General features: G+C 45.7%; 1 protein-coding gene across 1 annotated transcript in view; it reads left to right on the forward strand.

Annotated features, from left to right (window-relative positions):
* The first annotated feature begins 154 nt into the window (after nt 1-154).
* syt11a (synaptotagmin XIa) overlaps nt 155-11,170 on the forward strand; it is a 17,232-nt gene continuing 6,216 nt past the window's right edge. Inside the window, exons 1-2 of the mRNA XM_077008192.1 lie at nt 155-391; nt 10,507-11,170. The exon at nt 10,507-11,170 is cut by the window's right edge and continues 211 nt beyond it. Coding sequence (XP_076864307.1) covers nt 358-391; nt 10,507-11,170 — 698 coding nt within the window. The 5' untranslated portion in view covers nt 155-357. The remainder of the gene's footprint in view (nt 392-10,506) is intronic.

Consider the following 11,170-nt stretch of genomic DNA (forward strand, 5'->3'; position numbering starts at 1 on the left):
TAGAAAGGCTACAGTGTATGGATATGTGTGTATCCTATTGAAATGGCGCAACATGATTGCACTAACGTTAACATCGTCTTGGGGGGGCGCTAATGTGCTTTGAGTGTGGATGTAGCGCCACATCCGCTCTGAGCATCATTTGGGTCTCGCGGAGGAGAGAAGGTGGGCGCGTGCACATCCTCGAGCAGCACGCGAGAAAGAGCAGGCTCGTGCACTCGGGCGGACCCAGGGAACGAGAGAGAGGAATGAAGGCGTCATTCACGGGAATAAAATAGTTGTGTTTTTTTTTTTTTACATTTTCCTTTTTATTATTTATTTGTTTTAGTTTTCTGAGCACGACCTAGTTGGATTCCTAAAATGGCTGAGATGACCAATTTACGACCCACCTATGGTAAGTAAAACGGCATATTTTCATTAAATCTGTGGTCAGGCTATAAAATGGCGCGTTTAAAGGCTGTTATGTGTAGTTTGTACTGGTGTAGCTCCACATCAAACCTCACGGTGTGACAACACTCTTAAACAAATTCATTCACAATAACATTCAGTGGGCTATTAAAAAGGACGCATTACGTGTGTTTAAACATAACACAGCCTTCCAGGCCGAAGCAGGCGTATTTCCCCACTAGGCCTAATTGGAGGAATAGAGTGTACTCTTGAGCTGTTTAATACATCGTTAATATCTTCACATTCAACAACGAACTGGGTTACAGAGTTACGATGTGCCGTTTCTAAACGTCGTAGTCAATTTCACTGGTTTTGAATTTGTTATTGTCACTTGTAATCGTTGATTTTCCACGTTAGACCGTTATGGCTTCCTCGTAACGTACAAAGTGAATAAAAGAATAAAGCACTGCGTGTATTTGTGTGGTGTGGACACCGTGACACTATAAGCAGGTTTAGGTGTTTGGCCCACGTCACTGGTGTTAATGGAGCGTCGCTGTTCCGCGCGCTGAGTGCGCTCGTGCGCTCGCGAGGATGACGTGATGTCTGTTCACGGCGCATCAACCGGCCCTGTGTGCACACATGCACTTCATCTCTCAGGGGCCCAAAACTCAACACCAAGGATAAGGACGAGGCTGCTCTTTGGCTGTCATATTTGATGCAATTTTGGCTGCATTTTATCTGCTGTGCGGCTTTATTAATATATTTTTAAGTCCGAATAAACAAACGTTATTATTATTATTATTATTAACATGTCAACATTTTAATATGTTGCCTTGTAAGCTTGTTGTAGGCTGTTTTGCATACTATGGTGGTAGTAGTACTGTACAGATTGTAGTACAATACACAGTGTACTGTACTGCAAAAGTGTATCCTTTCAAAGAAACCTTGACCTCTCTAAAACCCTAGGGTCTTTATGGAGTTATCTGTTATTATATAACTATATTTCCGCATCCCCTCTAATAATACTATTTTCATACTCATTTGGGGTTTCAGGTTGGTTTGGACTTTTTAAAAAACAAAAATAGGTCTTAATTAAACAAAATAAAAGTGACTTCTTAATTAAGAAATTATTTCACTGGAAAACTAAAGGTTATTTTGAAACTAAATGAGAAGATTTATAAGCCAAACATTTACATTTTTACATAGTTTACTTAATAAATAATGTGAACTATGTATTCACAAATTATAATTGAAGACATTATTTACATACAGCTATCAAATCCAAAGAGACTTTTAATTTTAATATTGGTTATAATATTTAATATAATTTATTAATGGCACATTAATGAATATTGTTTTATGTATAAAATTATGTTTATCCTTACTTTGTATTGACACAGTAGGTATTGAGATCCAAACTGTGTGGATGATGACTGGATGTGTGTGATGTAGACAGGATCACATATTTAAAGTCTGTCTGTAGGGAGTCTGGGAACAGAGCCCACAACGTAGGAGTGGCTCACATGCTGCTGAGCAGGAAGGGAAAACAGTGCAGCCAAGGCAGACCGGACTGGTCTGGGACTGAATCTAGACTGGTATGAGATGGTCTGGACTGGTCTGGGATTTAATCTAGACTGGTATGAGATGGTCTGGACTGGTCTGAGATGGTCTGGACTGGTCTGGAACTGAATCTAGATTGGACTGAGACTGAGTAGACTGGCCTGAGTCTGACTTGAGTGGTCTGGCACTGACTTAAGACTTCTACAAGAAGTTCTAAGACAAGAACTGTTCTAATGCTAAAATGGTTTGGACCCAACTCCAGAGTGAGACTAATCCTGTACTGGCCTGAGTTTGACTGCACTGGTCTCAAAGTTGGTCTGACACCTCCTGGATTGGTCTGGCACCAGCTCTAGTCTGTTCTTTAACTGATCCTCTAGTGGTCTCACACCAACTCTGGAGACCAACTAGATTTGCCTGTGATTGACTCTATGCTGGTGGAAGACCAACTCTCAACTGGTCTGAGACTTGCTGTGGACTGGTCTGAAATTGACTCTAGACTGATAATAGACTGACTGTCAACTGAGCAAAAACCATCTTTGGACTGATATGATTTGAGACTCTAGAATGATCTCTAGACAGACTTAGACTGGGCCAAAACACCCTCTAGATTGGAGTGGTCCGAGTCTGACTATACTGGTGTAAAACTGACTCTAGACTGGTCTGATTTTGTAGCTGCTGATTAGTGTGAGCTGAAGCACTTTGTCCCTGCAGACAAAAAGTTACTATTGGTTTCTTACATTCTTATCTTATAACTTCAACTGACAATGCTGACATGTTCACAAAATTGCTTTTATTGCATGTATTGCTTGTTCTCAGTATAAGCATTCTTTTAACACAAACCTGATCTCAGGTTTCTGGTGAGTGAATTCAACCCACCCTCTGGTGTCTCTAACAGTAGACAACACAAGACATAGCAGTGAGAGACTGGATGAACACCAGCCTGCTCAATTCCATCTAATCAAAGCACATCAATACAAATCTAATGTCCTGTCCCCTCTGAAAATGTACATCTTGATTGACTGCACAAACAGTGTATGTGACCTTGCAAAAGTCATGATTTCATTTGCATGACTTGCTCAGTGGAAAAATGTATATATATACAGTATCTTTTGTGAGATCTGCCTGACATAGAACCCTGGTGAGCTTTCTTTGTCTTTGTGTGTGTGTTTGTGCGTACACACACACACACTCGTGTGTACATTAAGTTGTAATAGAGGAACAACAGGCAGAATTGTAATGGAGAGACGTGTGGTGCTGTGGTGTGACAGTAACAAGCCTCTCTGTGTCCGCGCTGGGCAGTGACTCTCGGCAACATGTCCGCACAAAGCCGTACATTTCCAGGGCAGCACCCTACTGTGCTGCTCACGTTAGTGGAGAGTTTGAAGAGAGGCTGAATTTGGCTACGCAGGTACTGGAGAGATACAGTGTCCACACTGCACAGCAGCTTATCATTGCATGGATTTATCAAGCACTCGACTTTCTGTGGACAAGCCAGAAATGTAGTCTTGTGCCACCGCCTCGTGGAATGGTGTGTGTGTGTGTGTGTGTGTGTGTGTGTGTGTGTGTGTGTGTGTGTGTGTGTGTGTGTGTGTGTGTGAGTGTGTGTGTGTGTGTGTGTGAGTGTGAGAGTGTGTGTGTGAGAGTGTGTGTGTGTGTGAGAGAGTGTGTGTGTGTGTGTGTGTGTGTGTGTGTGTGTGTGTGTGTGTGTGTGTGTGTGTGTGCGTGCGTGCGTGCGTGCGTGCGTGCGTGCGTGCGTGCGTGCGTGCGTGCGTGCGTGCGTGCGTGCGTGCGTGTGTGTGTGTGACTGTCCTCCTCTCACAATCCGTCTCTCTTCTCCTCCAACCTGCTGTGATTAACAAACGGGTTCAATCAATTCATGCTTATTAATCATCGGTACCCACACACTCCTGTCTAATTGTATGAGTGTGGCTGTAAAGTCATGTGTACCACTGTGAGGGCAGTGCAGGCTAATGATGATGAGGAGGATGACTATGATGTTGATGATGATGATGATGATGGTGATGATGGTAATGCTGGCTCTGTCTGCCCTCATTATTTGTTTAAACAAGACCAATGCACAAATTGTGGAGCACCAATCAATCCAGCAGTGACTACTAACTCACAAACCGCAGAGGTCATGCGGTATTATGACCCAAAAAGATACCACTGCCATACCCAGTTCTCTGATTAATGGTTAAAATGTGTGAGGCTAAATTAAAGGGAGTGGGTGGCAAAAACAGAGGGCAGCAGCCCTCAGGATCCCTGTGAAGCTCATGCCTCTCCGCTGCCTCCCTCCCTCCGTGGGGTTGTATCCAAGCAACTGGAGCAGTTACCTTTATAAGATGATGCCAAAAATGTGACATCATGTGACATCAGATTTCGCAGGGGCGGCAGTGACCAGTTGAACTGAGGAGACATCCAGGCTTTGTCTTTAGAGAGGGTAGGGTGGGGTCAGAGGGAGAGGGAGAGGGAGAGAGAGAGAGAGGGAGAGAGAGAGAGAGAGAGGTGAGATCATTCAAATGAGTTGGGATGGGTAGAGATGAGGATGTTTGCCCAGGGCTTTTTAAATATCATTTTGCTGCTGGCAAGACGCCTTGATCGGGAACTGCAACTCAAGAGCAGAGTTGACAGGCACATTTGCTACTCTGCTTCTAGGAAGTCAGAATCAGTTCACAATTTTAAAACCACTGGAGAATCTGCTAAGAGATACTCAAAATCCAACTGTTAGAAATACTATAAAAGTCTATCACAAAGTTCAGGCACATTTGATTGTCCCTCCAGGCCAACACGTCTTCCATCAATATCCAGGCGTAAGGGGTCCTGTCCTCACATCCTGGGCAGACGAAGGGCTGAGCAACTTTGGTCCAGTACCAAGTCAGACTAAGACCAGTCAAGTCTCAAATCAGTTCAGAGTTGGTGAGCAAAGTGATGAAAGTAATTCCCTCCATACATTTGCAGGGTTATGCAAGTGTCACGTTACAGCCCCGGACCCCTCCCCTTTTGGGTGTGTTTACGTAGTCCGTGTCCGTGTATGTACATGTGTGTGTGTGTGTGTGTGTGTGTGTGTGTGTGTGTGTGTGTGTGTGTGTGTGTGTGTGTGTGTGTGTGTGTGTGTGTGTGTGTGTGTGTGTGTTCACTCGTGTCATTAGTCTAACGTGTTTCACGAGGTGCTTGTTAGTTAAAGTGTATGTGTAACGTCTTGTGTTTTGTCTTTGTTAGAGTCTCAAACGTGTATATGTTGTGTTTAAATGTGCACTGTCTGCACTTCACTCAAATAAAATTTAACGTTAGTGTTTTTCATCTACACCGTTTTTGACATTGCACTCAGCGTTACAGCAACATATATTATATTGCTACAAAACATTTCTAGCAGTTTTATTGCAGTGGACATATATACTATATATACAATATTTTAGTAAATAATTCAAAGGAACCTTTAGAAAAAAAGGAACAGACATTTCAGATGAAGAATGGAAAATGGTATGTGAAAATGTTAAATGCCAGTCCATTAATTCTAGATTTGGGCTCAATCCTATTTATAATTTTTTCTCCTACCATTTGTTTTCGAGTGTGCCATTGTTCCTTGAAACTGAGATAGAAGGGGTTGCAGTTGTCTGCAGTCGTTGTTCACAACTTTAATTTCACACATCAGTTGGTCACATTCAAAAACAATAGTGCTTCGTTATCAAAGCTACTCACAGTGTGCTGTAGGCAAGAGTACTTGCCTGCGTTGATACTAGAGCAGCAGTGAAGTTCAGTAACCTTGTTTTAGTTCAGTGTTTGGCATCATATGCCGTCAAAGGAGACAAACCAGTCATGACAATATGGCAAAATGTAGCAATAATTATGTAATGTTAGCTGAGATATTGGCATACTTCTCATACTTTTGTAATGCTTGTTATGAAGAAAATGCTCATAATACATTGAATTGGCATTAAGCCAAGATAATACAATTGCTATCATCATTTCTATATGTTTACTTAACACTTTATTTAGCCCTTTATCACAACAGAAATCATGAACTCTACCCCTGAGTGTGAATACACAGACGGGGTATAGGGAGCACCGTGGTGAAGTCAAAGAGAAAGAATGAATTGAACTTTGAATTGAAATGTTCTTTTTTTTCTTTCTTTCTTTCTTTTTTTTTTGTATGTTTTCGGACGTTGGCTCTCACTAGGTCCAGTGTGGTTCCAAGACAATGTGTCCAGCACACACACGTTGTTTTTGTTTGCTGCAGTGCACCAAAGTCATATGATAGCAGCCAGGTCATGTGAGACAGCCAGGTCACTATGATAGCGGCTGAAGAGTGCTTCACATTAATATTAAAATTAACATATTCAGATGCAAATATCCATGTACTCACACATATGTGATGCCTTGTGTTGCTATCATTTTGATTCCTGTGTGGAGAACAGGTTATCTGTCTCCTAATGAGAGTGTTTAAACAAGAATCTCTGTTCACCACCATGGATCTGTAACCAACAGTGATTATTAATTAATCAGTTCTTTAAATAAGGCAATTGACTTTGTTTCTCATTTGGCTGTAAAGTAATTGTTCAAGGCTCAGGTAGAAAGAAAAAACCAACTTGTTATTGAGGAGATCATGAAGAGATCAGTTTTTGTATATGATAAAATGTTTATTCATATAATTTTATTTATTTATTTTATCATACTAACTCATTTTATCTGGTTTATAGCATATGTGATGCATCCACAGTTTTTATTAATGAAATATAATCACATCAGTATCAATATTGGGTGACATTCAAATGCTTAAGAATTTTTGGTGCCGTCTCTAATTTGAAGGGCTTAGAAATGTAAACCCATGGAATAGCTCAATGAGATATTTTTCTGTGTCTCTATGTGGGTTTATGTGGGGGTTTAGCTGTTGACTTTGTGCGTGTGTGTGTGTGTGTGTGTGTGTGTGTGTGTGTGCGCGCGTATGTGTGTGTGTGTGTGTGTGTGTGTGTGTGTGTGTGTGTGTGTGTGCGTTCCTGGTCTTTATTATCCTCAGCAGACTAACTGAAGGAGGCTTTCTGCCAAGCCTTTCTGCAGTATTGGCTAAGCTTGCATTAAAGTGATATCCAATAAAGTTTTGACTATTTACAGATCCATTTTATGTAAGAACAAATTTGATATAATAAATGACAAGGGCATTTTGGATTACCATTGAGAATTACTGCAGGTAACAATAATTATTTGTTCATTTGTTAAGGCCATGTCCTGTACTGTATCCTCCTGTTAGGACAGTCACCCTCATGTTCTAATGTGAGAGTCCGTGGGGTTGGTCTGTATTTCTGTCAGTCTACCGACTCTATCTTAGATTCATATTGTTGTCAGTGTTACTTTGAGCTGTATGGAGCTATAAGTGCTGGTGTACATGTGCTGATGCTGGTTTTTTGTGTTCGGGTGTAGGACACCTACCACTCTCTCTGGGTGTAGGACATGTAGCACTCTCTCTGGGTGTAGGACATGTAGCACTCTCTCTGGGTGTAGGACACACAGCACTCTCTCTGGGTGTAGGACATGTAGCACTCTCTCTGGGTGTAGGACACACAGCACTCTCTCTGGGTGTAGGACATGTAGCACTCTCTCTGAGTGTAGGACATGTAGCACTCTCTGGGTGTAGGACACGTAGCACTCTCTCTGGGTGTAGGACATGTAGCACTCTCTCTGGGTGTAGGACACGTAGCACTCTCTCTGGGTGTAGGACATGTAGCACTCTCTCTGGGTGTAGGACACGTAGCACTCTCTCTGGGTGTAGGACATGTAGCACTCTCTGGGTGTAGGACATGTAGCACTCTCTCTGGGTGTAGGACACGTAGCACTCTCTCTGGGTGTAGGACATGTAGCACTCTCTCTGGGTGTAGGACACAGCACTCTCTCTGGGTGTAGGACACACAGCACTCTCTCTGGGTGTAGGACATGTAGCACTCTCTCTGGGTGTAGGACATGTAGCACTCTCTCTGGGTGTAGGACACACAGCACTCTCTGAGTGAGTGTCCCTGACTTGGACACCCCCCTTGGCTGGCTGTTCTGTGCTGATTTCTGGGATACATCCTGTTCCCACCAGCTCACAGACTCTGAGCACTGATCAGAATTCCAGTCAGTTCTCTGAGCCCATGACTGGAGTGGTCCTGCTGTTGCTAAGGAGACTGATGGGCAGGAGGGGGTCTCTTCACACAGACCCCAGTAGAAGTGGGAGGAGGGAAGGGAGAGACCCGTGACGGAGGACGAGAGGGGGACGGGGGGAGATGGACACCATGGTGAAGCAAGCTGTCTGGCTGGCTCCACTGCAGTGAGAGAGGACCATCGAGGGCTGAGAATAAGTCATGAAATTCATGGCGGTAATAAAAGTTATGAACGCTTGACAGGCAGCGATGATGACAGGGATGATGATGAAGATGATGATGATAACGATGATGATGATGATGATGATGACGACGACATGAAGATGATAATATAGGTCAACTCTAAGCTAAGCTCTAAGCTAACCCAAGCTTGGTCCAGCATTGTCTGATTAACATGGCCTTTTTCTACAGAGGCGAACGGGCCAAAAATGATGTGTAATTTTGCCCCAGACCATTGGGGCATGAGCAGATCCTGTCGCTGGGTTTAGTTTTCTCAGACCCTGACTGCTCTGAACACCCCAGGATCAATGAGAAAAACGCATCAGCACATTGGCCAATCAGAGAAAGCTATGGGAATGGCCTGCAGCACATTGGCCAATCAGAGAAGGCTATGGGAATGGCCTGCATTTTCTTCCTTTTAACTAAGTCCCTGGCGGCACAATGCCGTAGCTCCACTATAAATACGCTGTGCAGATTCACCTGCCAGTGTTTTCTGGAAATGGTACTCAGGTGACGTTCTGGAGTAGATCTCCTTTCAGCCTTCACCACGGGGCCCCGGTGATCAGGGAGCAAAGTGCTGCTCTCAGCATCCACTCCATTAGACTCCATCAGCACCGCCCCAGCAGGCAGGAAACGGGTCGGAAACAAGCAAGAGGACAGGCGGGGCCGCAGGGCGGTGGAAGCGGTGGGGCGGTGGGGGGCGCGGAGCAGTGGGGCGGTGGGGTGGTGGGGGGCACGGAGCAGTGGGGCGGTGGGGTGGTGGGGGGCGCGGGGCGGTGGGGGGCGGTGGGGGGCGCGGAGCAGTGGGGCGGTGGGGTGGTGGGGGGGCGCGGAGCAGTGGGGCGGTGGGGTGGTGGGGGGCGCGGAGCAGTGGGGCGGTGGGGGGCGTGGGGTGGTGGGGGGCGCGGAGCAGTGGGGCGGTGGGGGGCGGTGGGGGGGTAGGTTTCGCCGGAGGAGCACTCGTCACATTAGGCCTTGTTTATACTTTCGCGAGTGACCGTAGCGCTCGACTCCGCCCACCTCGCGTGAACCTCCGCGAACGGAGGAGGCGTTTATACTTTCCTCGTCACATTCTTTGCAGTGTTGTCCGAAACGATATGTGGTAGTATAAAGAAACACCCCTCAATAACAGGGGAAGGAACATTTACCTGACGAATTTTAATGTTGTATTGTGTTTCAGGTTTGAAAAGTGCTGGAATTTAGGCTAAAGTATTTGAAAATGCTTGAAATTGTAACTACTTCATTTCACAACAAATATCTGTCTGACTGAACAGTTCTCTTGTATTACGTTAACAAATACAAGCCTCTTGTAATTCCAGGACGAAACATGAGAGAACGTGAAGACGTTAAGATTGGGCGTTTTGAAAATAAACAATCATTAAATAATGATGATAAAAAGCGAATTATTTAGAGTATATGTAAACATATTTAACTTAATTAAGTTTACCGTGCTGGGAAATATAGAAATGGACGTTGAAAGTGATGTACAAGTGCTTGAATTAAAGATGTATGAACCCTGCAAACATGACTTTGTTCATTCAGGCAATTAACCTGAGGCGCAAAGCGCGTGAGGCCCTCGCACACGGGCGGAGCCACAGCGATTACATCATTTTCGCCGCGCGGACCCTCGCGTCAAGTATAAACCAAGCTTTACACTGCAACCACAAGCCCTCGGCTTGAACTCCAAAGCCATGTTAGTGATAACGCAACCATGCAGGTGCTGGTACAAAAGTTCCCCTCCCCAATCCGTCTCCATGGTTTCCTGGCTTTGTTTGCATCACACGGCCCTGTGCTCCCCCTTTGGTCTTTTGGTCACTGACAGTATTTCGTTGTGATCCATGTGGTACTGATGTGAGGCACTGTGCTCAGATGAGCACACACACGCACACACACACATGGGCACACACACACACGGGCACATACCTCCCTGTGTCGATGTCCCATATCTAAGTGGGTCAGACCACACCATACACACACCGTACATACACCACTACAGAGTACACCATACGCACCGTGTACATGCATACGTCACTAAAAATCACCAGTCTTCAGAAGCAGTTTTGTGTTAACCACTAGTGTTGAAATATTATATGGTTATGTTTTTTGGGGTGTGTATATTTGGCATTTACATCTGGACCATATACAATGCAGTCTGAAACATTATTTGATGATAATGTGTTTCTCTCTCTCTCTCTCTCACACACACACACAGAGGTCTCTCCCGTCTTGGCAGGATTCCTTGGTGCAGGAGTCCTGGTTGTCATGGTGACTGTAGCCATCTTCCTCTGGACTTGCTGTCAGCGTCACTATCGTCGAATGACGGGCAGCTTCAAGTTGACGAGCGGCCCGTACGACCCGCCCACCGACCCGCCCTACAGGTTCATTCACATGCTGAAGGGCATCAGCATCTACCCCGAAACCCTGAGCAACAGCAAGAAGATCATCCGCGCAGGCCGACGCCACGCCCTGGGGGCGTGGTCTCACTGCACCAACAGGGCCAGCGCCCTATTGGTCGACGCCGACCCCGAGGGCGGCGCCCAGCTGCAGATGAACCACCTGGTGCCCCCCGCCGGTCCTCCCAGGCTGGAGAGGGCGCTGCCCGTGCGAGCCGATTATTGCTGCCTGGAGAGGAGCCTGAGCGGCAGCAGCGAGGCGGCCAGCAAGACGTCCACCCCGCTGTGCCCCACCTCGCTGCCACTGGGCACGCTCAGCCTCGCCGTCGACTACAACTTCCCCAAGAAGGCGCTGGTGGTGACGATCGTGGGGGCGAGCGGCCTGCCGGCCGTGGACGAGCAGACGGGCAGCTCCGACCCCTACGTGAAGATGACCATCCTGCCGGAGAAGAAGCATCGCGTGAAGACCCGCGTGCTGCGCGG

The sequence above is a fragment of the Brachyhypopomus gauderio genome, chromosome 6 (genome assembly GCF_052324685.1).
Source record: "Brachyhypopomus gauderio isolate BG-103 chromosome 6, BGAUD_0.2, whole genome shotgun sequence".
NCBI lineage: Eukaryota > Metazoa > Chordata > Actinopteri > Gymnotiformes > Hypopomidae > Brachyhypopomus > Brachyhypopomus gauderio.